Here is a 22,956-nt window from a genome sequence, read left to right as displayed (position 1 = left end):
CCACAGGCATTAGTTAAGAAATAATTTTCAAATAAATCACTAGCCTACAACAAAGTAGGAGACTGAAACCCTCCCAGATTCTACTGCTTTATAGAGAAAACCACGTGAAACATCAACGTGAATAAAGGGCCACATAGCATCTCCTTTTTTCTCCTTACCTGAAGCTATGCTGAAATAATGTTTGACAGCAATGGTCCCTGACAGTGTGGAAAGGACAGACAGCATCCCCAGTTTTAAGCTGTCGTAAGGAGTCTGGAGGGCACACTCACAGAGAGCCTGAATGCAGAAGAAAAGGAAAAGAAACCTTAAAGCATCAATATACTTTAAAAACTTTCTACTTATTTTGAGTTTTCTAGCTTTTAGAAAAATTATATATTAATGTACTTTTTCCATGATAAAAAAAGCTCAAGTCAAATTGCCACAGCCAAGAGGAGCCCAAGGAGACAGGAGACACGTAGCTAAATATAATGCAGTGTCCTAGATGGGATCGTGGGACAGAAAAAGGACACTAGGTAAAAATGAAAGAATCCTCAACAAAGCATGAACCTTTATTAATAATAGTAACGTATAAATATTGGTCAATTGTTACAAATGTACCATATTAATGTAAAATATCAGCAATAGGGGGAACTGGGTATGGGGTGTATAGGAATCCTCTGCACCGTCTTCTCTGTTTTTCTATAAATGTATGCCTGTTCTAGATACTAAAGATTATTTTTTAAAAAGTCTTCATGTATACTATTTAGTCTTCACAAGCAGAACTTCCACTATATTTTGCTTACCTAATAGATATAAAGTTTAAGTATGCATATATGTGTGTGTGTGTGTGTGTGTATTGTGTGTGTGTGTGTGTGTGTGTGTGTGTGTGTGTGTGTGTGACAGAGACAAAAAGAGGGACAGATAGGGACAGACAGGCAGGAAGGGAGAGAGATGAGAGCATCAATTCTTCGTTGCAGCTCCTGAGTTGTTCACTGCCTGCTTTCTCATATGTGCCTTGACTGGGGGGCTACAGCAGACTGAGTGACCCCTTGCTCAAGCCAGCAAAGTTGGGCTCAAGCCAGAGACCCCCCCAATCAAACTGCTGAGGCCTTGCTCAAGCTGGCAACCTTGAGGTTTTGAACCTGGGTCCTGTGTGTCCCAGTCCGAGGCTCTGTCCACTATACCACCACCTGATTAGGCTGTTTGAATATTTTTTTTAAATAGTAGAATGTGACACTCTGTGAGTGAGTGAACTATCTATCCTCTGCCCATTTCAGGTCATTTACTCCTGACTAAGACAGTCTGTAGTATTACCAAGAGCAAGATGCTAGTTTTTCTTTCAATGCAGTGAGTTATAAATACATGCTCAAAATACAGTGACCCTTGCCTTATTCTGTATATTTACTTTTAGGACTCTGACAAGACTGCATGTGATATAAATGGTCAATTAACTGCTGTTAAACTGAACTAATTCCCATTCTCCTACAAAGATAAAGATTCAGAAAATGAGAAAAACTTAAAGACTAGGGGAGAAAGTTAAAAATAAAATTTCAGAAAGGTTACACAATAAATGAAATATGACCCAAATAAAAACACTGACAAAATTTGGGGGAGTGGGGTGCTTGCTTGGGCAGCACATATACTAAAATTTGGAGAAGTGGGGTAAAGGGTTAGATAATCTGCTTCTAAAGATCATATTAAAAAATCCAGAAAAGTTCTAACAAAATATGAGACCTAAAAAACAAGCCCTACTAAATATTAAAATGTAAAATAAATCCATAGAGGCCCTGGCCGGTTGGCTCAGGGGTAGAATGTTGGCCTAGCACGTGGAAGTCCCGGGTTTGATTTCCAGTCAGGGCACACAGAAGTGATCATCAGCTTCTCCACCACAATTCCTCCCTCTTTGCTCTTTCTCTCTCCTCCACTCCCACAGCCATGGTTTGCTGGTAAGAATGCACTGGCCTTGAGGGCTGAGGATGATTTCTACCACTTCAGGTGCCAAATATAGCTTGGTTGAGAGCATGGCCCCAGATGGGCAGAGCATCAGCCCCAGACAGGGGTTACCGGGTGGATCCTGGTGGGGGTACATGCTGGAGTCTGTCTCTATAGCTCTCCTCTTCTCAATTGAAAAAGAATAAATCAATAAATAAATCCACAGAAATCAAAAATCAAGAACACAGAAAGCAATGAAAGAGAACTGGTTCCAGAAACAGATTCCAACACACACTAGGATTGCATGTATGATAACAGCATTTCAAATCAAAGGGACTGTTCAATAAACAGTTCAAGGAGAACAGGCCAGTCATCTTGATTAAAAAAAACACTGGAGCCTTGTTTCTTTTTTATGGCAAATCAAAAATAAATGAAACTATAAAGTACAAGGAGTTAACACAGGAAAATAAAAAGACAAATGATAAAACTGGAAAAATATTTATATCATGTAAGATCAATAAAGGCCCAATAACCTTAATACATAAAAAGTTCTTAGTAATAGCCTGACCAGGTGGTGGCACAGTGGATAGAGCGTCAACCTTGGACACTGAGGATCCAGGTTCAAAACCCTGCGGTCACTTGCTGAGTGCGGGTTGCCATCTTGAGCGTAGGATCAAAGACATGACCCCATAGTCGCTGGCTTGAACCCAAGGTCGCTAGCTTGAGCAAGGGGTCACTGGCTGAAACAGCAAACAACCCAATAGAAAAAATCTGTACACTGTATTTCACAGATATTATATAAATGGTTTTTAAAATACGATGTTAAACTTCACTCATAATTTAGGATTTAAATTAAAATAAGAGTTGCTTTTCACTTTTTACCAGTCAGATTGGCCAAAATTAAAGTTTTTATTTTTTTTAGGTTCAAATATGGTTTGTTTGTTTTTTTGGGTTTTTTTTTATTCATTTTAGACAGGAGAGGGAGAGACAGAGAGAGAGGAGAGACAGAGAGAGAGAGAAGGGGGGAGGAACTGGAAGCATCAACTCCCATATGTGCCTTGACCAGGCAAGCCCAGGGTTTCAAACCGGCAACCTCAGCATTTCCAGGTTGACGTTTTATCCACTGCACCGCCACAGGTCAGGCCCAAATATGGTTTTAATATGTAACAAATACTTAGTTGAAAATTCACGATTTTTGCACTATCATATTTTGATAAACTCTCATTGGGAACAGAATTAGATAAGTATGGCAGCTTCAGCATTTTGGAGATTGTTGAGCTACTTGCCTGTTATCTGAAACTAAATTATTGTGATAATATTTTTCAGCTAAATCATATGTATGATCATATTTATTAAAAAAACTACTTTAATTTCCAAAATTTGTTTTGTCTCTTTCCTCTGTTGATTTCTGTTATATTCCTACTTTTATTGTCCTTTTATTTAAATCTACTTTTTTCGTGAAGATAGAGAAACAGAGGGAGGGACAGATAGAGACAAACAGACTGGAAGGGACAGAGATGAGAAGCATTAAGTCTTCCTTGAGGCTCCTTAGTTGTTCATTGATTGTTTTCTCATATATGCCTTAACCAGGAGGATACAGCAGAGCAAGTGACCCCTTGCTCAAGCCAGCGACCTTGAGGTCATAACGATGATCCTATGCTCAAGCTTGTGACCCCAGGTTCAAGCTGGTGAGTCTGCACTCAAGCCAGATGAGTCCTCACTCAAGCCAGTGACCTCAGGGCTATGAACATGGGTCTTCTGCATCCCAGTTTGATGTTCTATCCACTGTGCCACCTCCTGGTCAGGCTCAATCTGCTTCTTTATTTTACATAATAATCTGTGTATTGATACTAACATCATCTGAGTTAAAACACCATCCCTTTCCACAACGTTAGAGAGAAAGCTGGGCCCTGAGTCTGCGCCTGCATATTCTTACAGCTTCTCTGAGTCCTGTGGACAATGACTGAGGAGACAAACCATGCAGGAGACATCTAAAGAAAAAGAGAAAGAAAAAGAAAGAGAAAAAAAGAAGAAAAAAGGAGAAAAAAAAGGAAAAAAGAAGAAGAAAAAAGAGAAAAACAAAACAAAACAAAAAAAACCACCTAAGCGCAGTAATATTCATTTGCTGCTCAGGTATTTTTTTTAATTAACTCTTGCTTTATTATTCTATATCCTAAATTTTGATGTTACTGGACCAAAGGATTAAGATTTTAGAGTGCTCTTTTTTTTTTTAATTTTAGAGTGCTCTTTATTTTTCTATGAAAAATATAAATCATAATGTATCTGACAGTAATGATTATTAATAATTCTATAGTATTATTCTGAAAACATAGCTGTTATTAGTACAGTTATAAGGAATTTCACTGTACACTACGAGCATGGGAGGAGAGAGGACATTAGACCCATGCTATGGTACTATCATGAGAATATACTTCAGCTAGTTTCCCTTCTATCTTCTACTCCATCATTTTTTTAACTTGATCATACCTTTGCACATACAAATATACTGTTATTTCTCCTATCTTAAAAATATTTTTTAATTCAACTATCCCCATCACCAATCTCTCATTTCTGAATCTCATTTGGAGTAAAATTTGTGTGTGTGTGTGTGTGTGTGTGTGTGTGTGTGTATGTAGTCTCTTTTTATTATCCTTGCTGCTCACTCATCCTCCTAAAGACCTTCAACATACATGGATTTGACCTGCAAAATATACTGCACATCTAAGATTAAAGTTTAATAATAAGATATAGTCCTGGCTGGACAGCTCAGTTAGTTAGAAGTGCAGAGAGGTTGCCTATTCAATACCTGGTCTGGGCACATACAGGAACAGATCAAGAATCCTTTCTCTCTCTCAAATCAATAAATAAATATTTTTCCAGTGTGGAAAAACAGGCATTGGCACACCCTGTTGACAGAAGTGTAAAATGGTGTAAAACTCACTGTGGGTTAATTGGCCTTAAATCTCAAAATTTTATTTATTTGTTTATTTATTTATTTATTTTTATTTTTTACAGAGACAGAGAGTGAGTCAGAGAGAGGGATAGACAGGGACAGACAGACAGGAATGGAGAGAGATGAGAAGCATCAATCATTAGTTTTTCATTGCACGTTGCAACACCTTAGTTGTTCATTGATTGCTTTCTCATATGTGCCTTGACCGTGGGCCTTCAGCAGACTGAGTAACTCCTTGCTTGAGCCAGCAACCTTGGGTCCAAGCTGGTGAGCTTTGCTCAAACCAGATGAGTCTGCACTCAAGCTGGTGACCTCGGGGTCTCGAACCTGGGTCCTTCCGCATCCCAGTCCGACGCTCTATCCACTGCGCCACCTCCTGGTCAGGCAGAAATCTCAAAATTTTAAATCTGTACTCATTAGACCCCCAAATTCTTCTTTTAGAAATATATGTTCAAAAAGGTGCTGTTTTTTTTACAAACTAGGCAATGTAAACAAAACAGTAAAAGTACTGGAAACTCATGTCTTCAGTGGGGGACACGATATAGCTGGTAAAAGAATGAGGTAAAACTACCTGCTTATCTGAGAAGCTCCCCCAAGACGCACTGTTACGTGATACATGCTTGCATATGGATGAAAAATTAAGGAAGGACAAATAAACTAGCAGCCATGATCACCCCTGCAGAGAAGACCTGAGGGAAAAGATGGAACACACTTATGTTCCACTCGTATAGCTTTGAACTCTGAATTTTTCATTATGTGTGTATACTTTCTCAATCGAAAGAAAAACCTAGTTAAAAACAAGAACAGAAGCAGCAGCAAAATATTATCATGGGAGGTATGGAAATGAACCTGAAAGGTAGGTTTCTGGTAACGAAAGGGAACACAGTCTAGGTGGTGCAAATAAGAACTGGGGCAATATTCTGGGCCAGATTACGGAGTGTTTATTTGTGGCCTTAGAGAAGGAGCATCCAAAGGGATGGAAAAAAGAGAGAATGCTGAATAGGGATGATTAGGCTAGATTATAAAGGGTCTTAAAAGTTAAGGAGAGATTTCAACCTGATGAGAAAAGAAAAGGAAGCCATTGGGTCAGAAGATGTCATCTGAAGTGTTAGGGAAGATTATTCTGGCAGCGGTAAACAGGACAAGCTAACAAAGAGAGCTGAGAGTTAGAAACCAACCTGTAGTTATGGCAGTAATCCAGGTAAGTGGTAATGGAGGCCTGAACTAGCTCTTGGTGGTAGGAATGGAAAGTAGAGGAGGAATATGAAACATATTTTGAAAGAGATTATATATGAGAAAATGAACAAGAGGGAGTCAATGATTTTTATAAAATTTCAAATCTGGTAACCAGAGAATGTTGATTCCATTTACAAAAATTAAAAATTTATGGGAATAAGCCAATTTCAGAGGAAAGAAAGAAAACAGAATAGGAAGTCTAAGAAGAAATATCCAATAGCATTTGGAGTTGGAGATGTAGATTTTTCATTGAAGACTTGCACTAGCATTCTGGCTCTGACACTTACCATCTCTGAGATCTGAGCCAGTTACTGAAATCTCTGATTCTCAACTTCTTTGTCTGTAAAATGGGGTCAAGATTTATACAGAACTGTCGTTTTCATATAAAACATCTCTGGAAAAACAGACAAGAAATCAGACATTGTTTGCCACTGGACAAAGAAGATGAGTAGATAGTAGTGGGAAATATTTTACTACATAGCTTTTTGTGGCTTTTGCATTCTGATGTGACTGTATTGGCATTAAGAGAGATGAATTAAGTCCAGCCAGGTGGCGTCATCTCCATATCTCAAGGTGACAGGTTTGATCCCTGGTAAGGACACATATAAGAATCTACCAATAAAAGCATAAATAAGTGGAATGACAAATAGATGTTTCTCTATCTCTCTCTCTCTCTCAAATAAATCAATTAAAAAAAGAAATTAATTAAAATTTAAAATATAAGTGGGGGTGACATCTATTGTCTATAAGATTAAACAGCTATTGAGAGTCAAAGCACTTTGCAACCCATACAAGCTGCTATGCTGGAGATGAATCCAGAAGCTCAGATACACGAACTAATTGCTGAAGAATGCACATATGGATGTTCAGGGAAGCTATAAGAACAGCAAAGAAATGGAAGAAAGCACCTAGGGCCAAAGACTTAACTCAAGGAAAAGTGGCAGTGAAGAATACAGGGAAAATACAGATTAAAGATTGAAAAGAATGAGTGAGGCCCTGGCTGGTTGGCTCAGTGGTTAAGCGTCAACCTGGCATATGAAAGTCCCAGGTTTGATTCCCCATCAGGGTACACAAGAGAAGCAACCATATGCTTCTTCTCCCCCCCTTCCCTCCCCTTTCTCTCTCTCTCTTCTCCTCACACAGCCATGGCTTGATTTATTCAAGTGCACTGGCCCCAGGCTCTGAGGATGGCTCCATGGAGTCTCTGCCTCAAGTGCTAAAAATAGCTCAGCTGTGAGCATCAGCCCCAGATGGGTAGAGCATAGGCACCAGATGGGGTTGCCAAGTAGATCCTGGTCAGGGCTCATGAGGGAGTCTGTCTCACTATCTCCCCTCCTCTTACTTAAAAAAAAGAAAGAAAAGAATGAGTGAGGACAGGTAAGTGCCAAAGAAACCAAAAGAAGAGGGAGGTTAACAGTGTCAAATGTATCACAGAGGAGAGATGACAAAGGCAGAAGGGCCTCTGGATTTAGCAGTAAGTGCTTTTTTACATGTCTACGCAAAATGACAGGGAAATAGATCAAAAAGAATGTGTATTAAAGAGCAAAGGTCAAGGAAATAAAAACAGATACAGATACTGTGTTTGCAATTCAAAAGAAAGCATTTTTTAAAAAGTAACTAGGTAATTCTTATTTTTTTATTGTATTTAAATATTATACTTAGGCCATTTCTATTTATCCACTTTTTACTGCCCAAACTGTCCTGCTTATACTGTTACTTAGCTTGTGCTTAGGAATAAGTATCCTTAACCAACAGCCCAGAGGTTAAGGACTATGTCCTATATTTATATGTATTCAAAATTATGTCTTATAGAGTGCTCTGTGTATAATAGACATTTAACCTTTTGGGATAATCAAGAAGGAAGTAAGACAGTTTATATACAATAATGATATTAATAATCTTAAAGAAGCCAAATTTTACCATTTGAAAAACTAAATAAAATGTTTATAAAATCTTATAATAAAACTATTTACAATGATATCTTCTAATTTCTGTCACCTACCACAATACTGGGTACTTAACATGCTCTCAGTAAATATGTACTGATTTAAAGGCTCATTAATTCAAGTCAGTAAGCTTAACAGAGCACATGCCAAGTTCCCAGAGACAGTACATCAATCATATTTCAATGATGAAATCTGGTTCAAGTTTCCGTTTCAAGGATATTACCTACGTATTACAAAATTGTTCTTACCAGGACCATTTTTTCTTATGAACAAAAAGGACAACTCTAATTCTTCAAATGAAGTCCCCTCTCTCACTTATCACGGCTGCCTTCCTCACTATTAGGTCTGAGTTTCTCTATTCTGCTTTAACGCACTGTCCAAACAAGGCTCTGTCCTGAATTACTGTTTTCTGGGTCAGTTCCTAAACAGGGGCTCTCCTCTACTCTAGAATGGGACTGACCACCAGGGACGTGTTCCAGAATAGCATGGCAAAAAGTTTATCATCTTTAAAGTAAAGAAAAATGTTACGTTTAAAAGTACTGTCTAAGATATTAACACCTCTAAATTTTCTGTCTCCACTGTACTAACTGCAAAAAAGAAAAAAGATTAAAAGAACTAATTCTCAGGCTTAACTTGTCACCTTTCCTAAAATCAGGTAAAGTACATATCAACCCCGGCAGGAGAAAGAATGCCAAAAATAAAACTATGTTGTTGAGAATACCTAGACCTGTAACGGAGAAGTTGGATAAATCAATTATCCTTTTCAGATAACACTATAACATCAGAATAGTACCTTGATACAACATCAGAGTAAATAATTCTTTTGCGAACAGGGATAGAGTTTCTGGTGGATGAGTGCAGCTCTGTGGACCAGCGATCAAAAAACATTGGTGTAAACAATAATACAGATTAACACTAACTAAAATGGGTACTTACCTTAGCAAGGCATAAATATAATTTTATTAACCAATGTGACCCCAATACAGCCAATAAAAAATAAATAAATCATTTCCTTTAAAGCTGCTATACTTGATTCCATATGGAATTATATTACCTACCAATACACCAGTGAATGTAGCAATGAAATGGACACAATTTGCACTTGAAATACCAAAACTCCAAAATCAAATGGCAGTGACAAGGCTGGTTGAGAAGGAAGGAAAACTTAGAACAGGGGTCGGGAACCTTTTTGGCTGAGAGAGCCATGAATGGCACATATTTTAAAATGTAATTCTGTGAGAGCCATACAATGACCCGTGTACGTTATGCATTATCCAATAAAAATTTGGTGTTGTCCCGGAGGACAGCTGTGATTGGCTCCAGCCACCCGCAACCATGAACATGAGGGTAGGAAATGAATGGATTGTAATACATGAGAATGTTTTATATTTTTAACGTTATTATTTTTTTTACTGAAGATTTGTCTGCGAGCCAGATGCAGCCATCAAAAGAGCCACATCTGGCTTGCGAGCCATAGGTTCCCGACCCCTGCCTTAGAAGAATAATACTGACTCTTGGTAACTGAGAGTGAAATTCAAGTTTGAAATCATCAAACTAATAACTTTTAAAGAAAATCACCAGAACTCTTTTTTTTCTTTGCTCTATTTCATTATTTTCAAAAATGTATCTAGGCTTTGAAAAAAATTACTTGACCACATCCAACTAATGAAAATTAATATGCTCAGGTTCTAGGCATAGTGGGGAAAAATTCTTTGTGGAAGAGACAAATATTAAAAAGAATGTATTTCAAATTAAAAATAACCAATGTTTAATTAATAATCAATCAACTTTTGATAGGGTGACCATGTCAATAATTGGAAAAGTTCTCAGAACACTATCCCTGGAAGAAGTTCTATATTCAGATGGATCTATGGCATTTTTTTTTTTTTTTACAGAGACAGAGCAAGAGTCAGAGAGAGGGATAGATCGGGACAGATAGGAACGCAGAGAGATGAAAAGCATCAATTATCAGTTTTTCGTTGTGGCACTTTAGTTGTTCATTGATTGCTCTCTCATATGTATGTGCCTTGACCATGGGCTACAGCAGACTGAGTAACCCCTTGCTCAAGCCAGCAACCTTGGGTCCAAGCTGGTGAGCTTTGCTAAAACTAGATGAGCTGCGCTCAGGCTGGTGACCTTGGGGTCTTGAACCTGGGTCCTCCGCATCCCAGTCTGACGCTCTATCCACTGTGCCACTGACTGGTTAGGCGGATCTATGGCACTTTTAAAGCTATAATTTCAGGAGATAGAAAGTTTCCATGTCATAGCCCTTAACCATTGCTGAGCTTAGAAAGAGAAAGGTCCCAATTCATTTTATTAAGACAGCATAACACCAACTCTGCAACCTGTCAAAGTATATAAAAAGGAAAAGTACAAAATAATCCTCCCTTTAATATAGTTTCTTAGAGCTACACTTTAAAAAAAGCATTTTTATGTATATGCCACATCCTACATAGTATTTTTAATTAATTTTTTTCCCATTGGTCTTCTGATAATACTTCAGACAAACTAATGACTCATATTTACAACTTTAGATCTTTTATAACTAAGTCAGAGCTGTTCACTGAACTCCAGCCTCATATGTCCTTGACATTTCCACTTGGATGTCTGACACTGTAAACTTTGTATGTCAAAACTGAACTCCTTCATGATCTTCCCTTAAAGAAATAAGTCTCCTAGTCTTACCCATTACAGGTAAAATTTTTTTTTTTTTTTAATTTTTTGCATTTTTCTGAAGCTGGAAACAGGGAGAGACAGTCAGACAGACTCCCGCATGCGCCCGACCGGGATCCACCCGGCACGCCCACCATGGGGCGACGCTCTGCCCACCAGGAGGCGATGCTCTGCCCATCCTGGGCATCGCCATGTTGCGACCAGAGCCACTCTAGCGCCTGAGGCAGAGGCCACAGAGCCATCCCCAGCGCCCGGGCCATCTTTGCTCCAATGGAGCCTCGGCTGCGGGAGGGGAATAGAGAGACAGAGAGGAAAGCACGGCGGAGGGGTGGAGAAGCAAATGGGCGCTTCTCCTGTGTGCCCTGGCCGGGAATCGAACCCGGGTCCTCCGCACGCTAGGCCGACGCTCTACCGCTGAGCCAACCGGCCAGGGCCAAATTTTTTAAAGCCAAAAACCTTCGAGTCACCCTTTCTCTTCCTCCTACACTCTACATACATCTACCAGTACATCCATCAGCCTTGTCTTTAAAACAGATCCTGAATGTTACCACTTCTCCCTGCTACCCCACTACACCCCGGTTCAGGTAATCATGCTACCTTCTAGCTGGATTACTCCTAATCACATCCTAAACATTCTGCTTCTGCCCTGGTGGCCCCTACAATCTAATCTCAACATAGCTAGGCCAGAGAGTCTTTTATAACTCAAGTCAGATAATGTCCTCTGCCCCCTCACCCCCTGATAACCACCACTGCACTCTCTGCTTTGATGAGCTGGGCTTTTCAGATTCCATGTGTAAGTGATATACAGTTTTCCTCTGACTGATTTGGGAAGCGGGGAAGGGGGGTCGAGGTGGGGACAGAACAGATATTGTTCAAGAGTACAAACCTGCAATGAGTAGTGAGTAAGTCCTATAGATCTAACACACTGTATATAGACAAAATTATAATCATTAAACTTGCTAAGGGACTAGAACTTAGTTATTCCAACCACTAAAAAGAGATAATTACGTAAGACAGAGGTGCTAATTACTGCTATAATGATAATCATATTACAATGTATAAATGTATAAATTAACATGTATACCTTAATTGACATCATATTATATGTCAGATACATTTCAATTAGAAAAAAGAATGTCCTCATGCAGCGTAAAGGCTCAAGTGCTCACAAAGGACTCAAAGGCCTTACATTATCTGCTCTCCCACCCAAACATCTTTCTAAGACAGTGGTAGTCAACCTGGTCCCTACCGCCCACTAGTGGGCATTCCAGCTTTCATGGTGGGCGGTAGCGGAGCAACCAACGTATAAATAAAAAGATAGATTTAACTATAGTAAGTTGTTTAATAAAGATTTATTCTGCCAAACTTAGCAAAAATCTGACATAAAGTAATTATTATTATATGCTTTAATTTGCTATAACTCTGCTTTACAAATTTTATAAAGTAAAGTTACTTCCTACTTTATAAATCACCATTACTGTGGAACCAGTGGGCGGTTAGAAAATTTTACTACTAACAGAGATACAAAAGTGGGCGGTAGGTATAAAAAGGTTGACTACCCCTGGTCTAAGAGCATCTGCTACTCAACGGCCCTTCTTCAGACACTCTGACCTCATGCTCATGGGTCCTCGCACACTCCCGCTGCTGCCCCAGCTGGTAATGCTCTTCTCTCACAGGACCACCACGTGATGCTCCCTCCTTCTGGTCCTTGCTCAAGTGTCCTCTTCTTAGTGAGGATTTCTCTGACTGCCCTGTTACAAATTGCAATCTCTGTGTTCCACCCTCACTAACCCCCTTCCCTGACTGTATTTCTCCCACATATATCACTATCTGGCCTTTATATAACAGAAGCAGATACAAATCTTCCCTGGAGAAACACTTTCATTCTGGGCCTTAAAAATGGGCCACACACTATTCTAAGGAAAACAAGTAGCTCAAGGTAGAAAACAACCAAGTATACAAGGAAAAAGGGACAACGGAGAACCAATAGGAATTGATCGCAGAGACAAATCTGAAGACTTTAGATAAATCAGAGAGATAATTAGTGAACTAAAACATATCTCAGAAAAAATTATCCAGAATACAACAAAAAGAGATAAGGACATGAAATATATAAAGAACACGGGGGATTAATGGATAAAGGTTAGCACACATTTAACCCAAGAATCAGAGAGAAAGATGAGAGAGGCTTGCAATATCTGAAGGAATTATTATGCCTGACAATTTCCCAGACTGCTGAAAGACACCAAACTTATAATTCAAGAAACTCAATAGCCTACATAATTTAAATAGAAGTAATCCATAACTAGATATTTCATAGTGAAACTGCAGAGAAAAATGTAAAAGTGGGGGGCGGGGGGATTCCTGTAAGAGTACTGCTACTACTTCTCAGCAGTAACAATGGAAATCAGACAGCAGAATGGTATCCTCAGTGCTCTGGGGATCCTATCCCCAGAGAAAGTATCTCTCAAGATGAAGACGTTTTCAGACAGGCACATCCTGAGCAGTTTACCAGCACAGACCCTCACTGAAGGACTTCCCAGGGGCAGAAGGAAAAGTGTCCAGAGAGAAAGTCTGAGATGTGAGAAGAGCAGAGACAGTGGAAAGACCTGATGAACTCTAAGTTCATAAAACATATTGATAAGAAAAAGACAGAATTAAGACATATGACAATACATAAAGTTTTGAGGGATGCAAATGGAGTTAAAATGTGTTTTAAAGTCTCTGTAGCAGAATTTCAGAGTTTCATAAAAAATAACTATGCATGCTGTAATTTCTAGTATAACAACTAAAAAAATGTATAACGACTGTAAACTTCTAAACTACCCAAAGAAAAATGAACAGTAAAATATTAAAAACAATCTATAAGGTAGCCAATAAAAAGAAGGGGGAAAAATAGGGAAGGCATGTAAAAAACACAAAATAAGATGAGGTTTAAACCCTAATACATAATAAATCATTGTACATATAAATGAACCAAACACTCCATTTTAAAATGACATATTTCTAGGCTGGATAAAAAATAATCCAATTAAACAGTTTATAAGATATATCCGAAACCTAAAGATACATAAGGGTTGGAAGTAAAAAGTGGCAAACGATCTACCATGTAAATACATCCAGGAGAAAGCTAAACAAGCTATATTAATATCATACTAACAGAGTAAGGCGAAAGATATATTTAAGAGACCTAAATAAATGTAAAGATATGACATGTTCACATATTAGCAGACTTCACATTGTAGACATCAATTTCCTAAAAAGTTATTTTTCTTTTCAATGTAATCCCAATCAAATTATTAACTTCTTCTTTAAACAAAGGAACTTGACCAGTTGCTGCTGAAATTTATATAGAATTGCCAAGGACCAATAAAGTAAGAGTATCCAGAATATATAATATAAAGAATGACTACAAATCAACAGAATAGGCAAGAGAATTGAATGACTGTGTCACAAAAGAAGAAAATCCAAATGGTCAATAAACATGTTTAAAAAGATGCTCAAATTCTTTAGTAACCAAATAATTACAAGTTCAAACTACAGCTTTTAAACTGGTAAAAATGTAAAAGTCTGATAATTCTACATATTGGCAATGGAAAGTAAAAACACATGCAACCATATGGATGAATCTCATCAGTATAATGTTGAGCAAAGGAAGCAAAAATAAAAAAAACTAAACAATATTTTAGGAAGGCAAGCATAGATGGCAAAACTATAAACAGCAATGAAGTGATTATCAGAAAAGTCAAAATAGTGCTTTCCTTTGGGTAGGTGTTAATGTTCTGATCAATGAGGACCACGGGAGGGAAAGAGGGCTCTGATCCTGCCATGTTCTATTTCTAGTCAGATGGTGACTACACGGGTTTTCACTTACACTTTTTAAACCACAAAATGTACATTTAACATATTTTTCTGAATGTGCACTCCATCTCACAATAAGGAAAAAAGTGAGAAGTAATAATACTGTGCTCTTCCTGGGTTTGGTTCAATGCACAAATTTCCTAAAGATACTAAAAGTGCCTGGTCACACTGTCTTCTTGGGGACACTATTGTTTTGTAGAAAAAGCCCTAGAGGAGAGAAGCACTCCTAGTTAAATTATTAATTAAGTCCTCTTAAGAAACTCTTAAGCATATTAAGTCTCTCTGAACCCTAATTTGCTTATCTACTAAATGCATATATTAACTCCCCCTATTTTTTAGAATATTTGTGACTGTCAAACCATAACATATTAAAACATATTTAGAAAATTGCAATCAAACAAAAATACAAACACAGCAGCTTAGTTTTAATATGAAATTCAAAGATTTTGCCACATTGTAGCTGCAATGATAACAAGAGACAATAAAATCAATGGAAAAAAAAGGGTGACTTCTAACAAACTTTCATTTCACTCTAAACAGCATTTTTTAGAAAATGGGGCATCTGTTATCAGTAATGGAGAATAAGCAAGGTTCTAATTTGAGGGGAAAAATGAACACAAAGCAGTAATTTAACTCAAGAAATGCTATAAAAGACATCATATTAAAAGTCTAGAGATTGAGATCTGCCCTTGTACTTACAAAAGAAAACTTATAAGAATGTCTTCTGCTCTGTGAAAAGGAGAATATTTTGCCAAATTACCCATCAGACATCTTTTCCCTAATCAGTCACAGTAGCACCAAAATTGTTCTCTCTAAATTGACTAAAGGAGACAGGAATCAAATATACAATTTAATTGGGCTTTCTCAATTAGCTTTAGTGCTGCTTATGGGAAAATTAACAAGAAATTGAGAGGCAAGTCTAATTCACTAAAACTAACAAACTTTAAATGATAGAAGTTTTATGTATTTAATTTGCCACTTATAAAATAACCTTTGCTGTAATTTCAACAATGCTCTTAGAAATTTTTCATATTCAAACACTTAGAAGATGACAAAGACAGTATAAAATGACAAAGCAAAAACAACTTATTACAATGCTATATTATGAATTTTTTTTTTATAAATCATTAATGTTCAAAGTTCTACATACCTGAATGTTTTCCCTACTCCAAGTATGTGGTGTTTTATTGGCAAGTAATTTCAGATCTTGAATAGCAAGTCTCTTTACTGCTTTCCTGGGGTCATTCTTCAAATACTGCAAGAGAAGCTGGATCTGTAAGGACATAAGTCACTCAGTTAACAATACTGTCACTGAAATTATCACCAGGGATGCACTGTGGTTTAGCGAAACCTTTAGACTTGAGACAGGACTCATTCCACATTTCAGATCGCAGCCCTGTCATCTGTGAGCTATGTGCCCATGGTTAGGGCTCTTTCTCTTTGTGTATAAAACGATATTATCCTTTAACTCGCAAGGTTCCAGCACAGGGCCTGCCTTTACCTCTCAGTCCTCTCTTCCTTTATGCTCTGTGCTCGGCCACGGACCCCCTTCTACCTCATTTCCTCAGGGGGGGCCAAAAATCAGTATTGCAAATGCAGACAAGGAAAAAAACCAAGCGAAAGGAAATGAGACAGATCTTTATTAAGGAAAGGGAATCTTAATAATATTAAAATGTATGGGTCCCTTACTTATTTTGTATCATATACTTAATATGCAAGTTAAGTGAAAAAAATTGAGATTACCTGCTTAGGCGTATCCACCAAAGATGAAGCTGCAAGCAGAGTGAAAGTGTGTAAGGAAACAATGACCATTTTGGTGGAAGGATAGGAGGTGACGAGCTGCTGCAGAAGCTGCCGAGCGCTGGAGGCCAGGATCGCATCGTGGTGCATGTGCTGCAGGATCGGGATCAGCTTCAGCTTCAGGTCTACCGGTGTGGCTAAGCCTGGGCACAGAGGGAGCTGCTAGGGTTTCTGGTCATCACCCTTGACACTAGTTCATACTGAAAAGGTCTGATTCAACTAGCACAATAACCCTTTAAAAACAAATAGTATGCTAATACATGTTTGAGATCAGACATGACCTCAAGGTCACTGGCTTAAGCCCAAGGTTGTTGGTTTGAGCAAGGGGTCACTCGCTCTGCTGTATCCCCCCCTACATCCATCAAGGCACATATGAGAAAGCAATCAACAAACAATGAAGGAGCCACGAGGAAGAACTGATGCTTCTCATCCCTCTCCCTTCCTGTCTGTCTGTCCCTATCTGTCCCTCTCTCTGTCCCTCTCCTTCTGTCTCTGTCATAAAAAATAAAAAAAGATCATTAGAGAGCTAATCAATCAGTGCAATAGTTTTTCCCAAAAGTATTTATCTTAACACTGAATTCTGCAATGACTATAAAACAACATCCAACAGAAAATACCTTTAAAAGTCACAGTGAAAAGCAAAGTCACTTTGCTGCCTACTTCTCACACAGCATACTAAAAAGGTATATATATGTACATTTATATATATATGTACATATATATATTACCCCCCTACACATACTCAATGGCTAAATTTGGTATTTATAATTTTAATGGCTTCCTTCAACACTAAATCAAGAGCAACATGTGAACAGGCTGTGCACAAAGCAGTTCTGAAGTTGTCTGAGCTTTGCGTAGCCCACACCTTTCTTTACTGCAAACAAAGCTGGAACTCCACGAAAATGAACTCCAATGCATCTTTTCCTATCAACAGCACAGCTAAACAAACAACAAAACCTTTTCTTCTACAGCATGGCTTTGGGACAACAGAGGACAGAAACTGTCCATCACAATGTACTGCATATATGCCAAAAGCTAATTCATACTCTGCAAATCATTCATTTTCTCATTGTAAAAAACTGTGGGTGTGAACAAATGACAGCATTTCCACTTTCAACTGTGGCTCACATCAATAAACTCCCTTGCTAATTTGGCCTCTAATTTTGGTTTGGCCAAAGCATAGCTCCCCCCCACCCCCCACCCCAAGGAGATGGGAGGGAGAAGAATGGAATCACCATATTTATTTCCTGGTTCACTCTCTGAAGGGTCACATCATATCTACTGAAGGTCAGTTTTTCAAAGTGGCCTTCCTGGTGTGACTCCAGGTTTCTGGTAAGCACTCCCTCCCCTGTACCCCAAAGGGGTGCGGGGCTACATCATCACCTATACTTTGTGCATCGCTGTGGCCCGCGCTCCCTTTGAAGTGGGGCTAACACACAGGAAGCACACAGTCCAGGAGACGACATTAGAAAACTTGGCCTTTGTAGACTATGGTGAGAAATTTGGATTTTAGTTGCAACTGAAGAGCCTGGAGGGACATTAGCAGAGGGACCAGAGAGCCCCAGAGCTTCTAGTGGCCTTCCCCTCCCCTGAGTCAGAATGTTTTCCCCTAAACATCTGCACTTCTCACTCAAATATCACCTCATCAGAGGCCTTCCTTGATCAACACATATAAAATAGAAAAGTCCCCACTCCTACTCTACCATCTGTTCTAGGGATTCACTATCCTTCTTATTCACTTTGTCTCCACAGCACCTGGTGCGTCATAGTTTTATTTGTCTACTGCCACCCTTTCTCCTTCCACCACCCAAATGTAGGGTATGTGAGGGCAAGGAGTTTGTTTTGTTCACTACTGGGTCCTAAGCACCTAGAACAGTTCTGGCATTTAGAAGATCCTTAATAAATGTTAGTTGAATGAATAAATGAATGGTGACTAGCACATAGTATATACTTAATAAATGTTAGGAGCAATTAGTAATATAAATCCCATTAAGCCACTTCATAATACTAAATAAAGCACACGTACCTTGAATCATTTCACTGATTTTGTTACAGATTCCTACAGCAAAATCCCTTTGGAAAGAGAGAATAGCAAAAACTTTAAAAGCAAATTAAATTTTCTAAGGACTTAAAAGAAACACAATACTATCAGCACAGGAGAAATGCCAATGCATACTCCAAAGTGTTTCTAATATTCCAAAGGCCAGGGGCCGGAGCTGGGGAAAGAAATGCAACCCAAACCACAAGTCCAGTCAGCAAATGGGCCGGTGCCAGCACTGTTCTCACTTGGTATTCAAGGAAAGATGCTCTGATTTATGGTTGCTGCTGCACTTTGCATCACAGAGTGATACTGTTTAAAAGAGTCAAGGGTACTAGCTTAGTCTACTGTATTATAGGATATACTTTTAATTAAGGAAAGCTTTTTGGGTGATGGTTATACAACATAATCAACAGTTCAAATACTTTAGAAATGTTTACCTGAAACCTATGTACTCGTATTGATCAATGTCACCCCATTAAATTTAATTTTCTAAGTAAAATTTTTAAAAATTAAAATAAAAATAAACCCTAGAATAATACAAAAAATAAAAAAAGAAACGCTTTTAATACACAAGCTGATTACATAAGCAATAAAGTCTAGTTCTATTATTCTGACTTTTAGGAAAACAAAGTAATAAAAATACAGTAGGAAAAATGAATAGAATCTTACTATACAAGCCAACCTATTTAAAGTTAGTGATGTATTTTTAACATTATATATATAACGTATTTTTCAAGGTGCTGCTTTTGATTCTATAGCAATAGAAATATCACAGAATGTTACAAAAGTATCAATACCATGAATATATAGAATAAAATTTAATATGTAAAGAAACATGATAGAGATAAATAGGATCAAACCTGGTTTATTACACCATAATAAATGATACATAAGATATAAACTATTTACTCTCTACAGTTCAATGGGCGTCTAAATAAAATATTTCTTGCCATTAAGACAGCATTTTTCAACACCAGTCCATGGACAGGTGCAGGCCCACCAGAAATTTCATGCCAGTCCACAAGAGTTAACTACCCGGAGTTTGTATGAAGATTATAGAATCTATAATCAGTGGGTTGAAAACCACTGGGTAAAGACATGATTTGTCACCTATCCAGTGGTGGCACAGTGGATAAAGCATCGATCTAGGACACGGAGGTCCCAGGTTGGAAACCCCGAGGTTGCCAGCTTGAGCACAGGGCCACTGGCTTCAGTGCAGGGTCACTGGCTTAAGCACAGGATTATCAACACAATACTAACGTCACTGGCCTCAGCCCAAAGATTGCTGGTCTGAAGCCCAAGGTTGCTCACTTGACCCTAAGGTTGCTGGCTTGAGCAAGGGGTCACTGGCTCAATTGGAGCCCCCAGTAAAGGCACATATGAGAAGCAATCAATGAACAACTAAAGTGACGTAACTATGAATTGATGCTTTTCATCTCTCTCCCTTCCTGTCTCTCTCTCTCTCAAAAAAAATATGATTTGTCATTTTTAATTTCATTCTCTCACAAGTTAACAGGAATATTCCAGAGGCTACATGATATATTATATCTTCTATTGACAGCTAACGGAATGCATGATTATGTATTCTTTTGTTTTCTAGCATTTCCTATGGAAGTATAGTGTATGTGTTTTCTGAGATTAACTCAATTTGTTCTCACGTATTCTACTGCACTCTTATTCTTTTTTACTCTAGTTATTATAATCTCAGTAACCTTATGATCATTCAATACATCATAATTCTGAAATCCTGAAGTATTCCTTGTGTCTATATAGAAACATATCAAGAAGTATACTTTGTTGTACTTTGCAATAAAATTTTGAAAGGTTTTCTTCTAAAATTTTATCTAAAATTGTTTTTGTTTTAGAATTTAGAATATTTTATTCTAAAAAAACGTTCATTTGCAAACAATTTTTTTTATACTTAAGAGTGAGTTGCTGGCTTAAAGAGATTAGAAGACATTTTCTCAACCCAGTTCACCATAGTTGTCACTAGAGGGCATCTCTCTCATTAACAATGCACGCCAGGCCCCTGAAGGCATCTGGGTTTGCCTGCAACTTCTGTTTTGTGACTCAGGGACTAGCTCTTTAAAATTATAAAATCTTAACCTTTTAAAGAACAAGTTAGATGTGGTTATGATAGTAGATGGGGAGGAGAGAATTAAATTCTCATGGTCTTATTTGGCTAGTTACTCTTACTTAAGATCCATAAATTAGTAAACTGAGATACTGAGATAAAAATCCATTAGTATTAGTTTAGGGATCTGATCTAGGGCCAGGTCATCTTTCTCTGGGGAAAAAGATAAAGTCTAATTTCAAAAAGATACATTTTGTTAATTTCACACTCGGATATATTTAGATAGGTCCTTCAGGCTTTCTATGTACTAATTTGGTATTTTTTAATATTATAAATTACAAATGTTTACTGAAGCCTGGTATGTTGAAAACTGCTTCTACATAACTGTTAATTTAAATGTTTATTGGTCATTATTTCTTTAAATGAAGAAGTTTGCTGTTCCAATGTTACTTCATTTTAACCATTTCTAGACAGGTCAGAGAAATTCTGCAGTTGACAAAATTAGCTTCTGGTAACAGAAGAGAAAAATTGCGCCAAAAATGATTCTTATAAATAAAATCTAATCACTAAATTACAAACTTACCATTTAGAAACTACATTTATAAAACTACTTTTGGAGTCACTGGAAGTACATATTTAATCTGACAGATTATTAAGAACTGACACCTTAGTCACCAGATAAGACGTCCTATACAATAAAAGCATTTTTTAAAAAGTTTTCTCAGTATCAATACCTTTCTCAAGTAATAAAAAAATTTCCAATTTCCAAAAGCACAAACAGGAACTGTATTTACTCAGATAGTTCTCCTCAGGGCTGGGATTCAACCAGTTTGGACAGTTTGGCAGAACCGATACCTAATTTTTTGTTGAGTTCTGCAAACCGGTTGTTAAAACGGTTCTTGTAATCAGGGTTCTCTCTAAGGTGGGCCGCTGGGCAGCCACCCAATGTGGAAATCACAAATTTACATTCCTCACTCTGTTTTTTTTTTTTTTTTTTTTTTTGCATTTTTCTGAAGCTGGAAACAGGGAGAGACAGTCAGACAGACTCCCGCATGCGCCCGACCGAGATCCACCTGGCACGCCCACCATGGGGCGACGCTCTGCCCACCAGGGGGCGATGCTCTGCCCATCCTGGGCGTCGCCATGTTGCAACCAGAGCCACTCTAGCGCCTGGGGCAGAAGCCAAGGAGCCATCCCCAGCGCCCAGGCCATCTTTGCTCCAATGGAGCCTCGGCTGCGGGAGGGGAAGAGAGAGACAGAGAGGAAGGCGCGGCGGAGGGGTGGAGAAGCAAATGGGCGCTTCTCCTATGTGCCCTGGCCAGGAATCGAACCCGGGTCCTCCGCACGCTAGGCCGACGCTCTACCGCTGAGCCAACCGGCCAGGGCATTCCTTACTCTGTTTTAACGTTCATCTGTGCAGCAGCGTATTCTAAGCACCCATAGTAATGTTCATTCCATCCATAGGTAAAAAAAATTTGACGAAACTATGCTTATAATATTCATTCATTTCATAAAACTCATTATACCTTTGATGAAATACTACATTTTAATTCCCTTGCATTTTTTATTTCAGTAAACAAACTTAAAACGTAAAAAGAAAAAGTGCCAAACAACCAGGCGGTGACAAGCTGTCACCGGAAATATCCTAAATAACAGTTTTACTGTTTTTTGTCAGTTATTATTTAATATTTTTTCATTAATATTTTAAAACTCATATAACATAATCTAATTTTCTGTACTTCTTTATTGTTCTTATCTAAGTACTAAATGCATGAAATAATAAACTACCTTTGGGTATACTGTATTTTTATACTTAAAACAGTCATTAGGGCAGAGAACTGGTTATTAAATTATTTGACTCCCACCACTGGTTCTCCTCAGTGACTGCCACACATACTAATTTTGAGTAGTAAGTTAAAAAGTATTTGCTTTCTATTCTCTGCTCTCCTTTTCCAGTGAGTAAGCCTGGGCTTCTAAAGGTTTGGTAAAAGCAGCTAAAGGGCAGAAGATGCACACAATTAAAATCTGAAGAAAGAAAACAGATTATTTCAGTTACCCAAATTTAGCAGAGGCTCTTAATGGAAATGCTATTTTCTTATTTTAAAAATAACATTGATTATTCACTTGATTATAAAAACCAAAACAAGCTCATGGCAGGATATAGAGAAATTTATAAAAAAGAAAATAAAAATTAGATATGATCTTATCGCCCAGAGACAATGCTTTGATATATATCCTTCTAGCCTTTTTTCTATTCCATATATACTTGCGTTTTTTTAAACAAATTTGTAATATCACATGTTATATAATGTTTCCAAATACAAATCTAGAATAAATTTGTTCAATACTCATGTACTATCCCATTTTACAATGTTATATTTACCTAAGCACATTGGTTAAAATTTAGGTTGCTACTAATTTCTTTTGTTATTTTTAACACTACACCTCATATCCTTGCAAA

At 37.9% G+C, this 22,956-nt stretch overlaps 1 protein-coding gene and 1 pseudogene across 1 annotated transcript in view; one reads left to right on the top strand and one right to left on the bottom strand.

Annotated features, from left to right (window-relative positions):
- Positions 1-22,956, bottom strand: part of INTS7 (integrator complex subunit 7) — an 80,994-nt gene that overhangs the window by 41,425 nt on the left and 16,613 nt on the right. The window contains exons 5-8 of the mRNA XM_066361798.1: positions 18,407-18,453; positions 16,324-16,523; positions 15,731-15,853; positions 159-276 (exon numbers count right to left, since the gene is read on the bottom strand). Of these exons, the coding sequence (XP_066217895.1) occupies positions 159-276; positions 15,731-15,853; positions 16,324-16,523; positions 18,407-18,453 (488 nt within the window). The remainder of the gene's footprint in view (positions 1-158; positions 277-15,730; positions 15,854-16,323; positions 16,524-18,406; positions 18,454-22,956) is intronic.
- On the top strand, positions 3,762-3,904 carry LOC136395986 (small nucleolar RNA SNORA73 family; annotated as a pseudogene).

Source organism: Saccopteryx leptura, chromosome 2 (genome assembly GCF_036850995.1).
Source record: "Saccopteryx leptura isolate mSacLep1 chromosome 2, mSacLep1_pri_phased_curated, whole genome shotgun sequence".
In the NCBI taxonomy this organism is placed as follows: Eukaryota; Metazoa; Chordata; class Mammalia; order Chiroptera; family Emballonuridae; genus Saccopteryx; species Saccopteryx leptura.
Note: the sequence above shows the minus strand (reverse complement) of the source record. Positions and strands in the feature narration are given on the sequence as shown.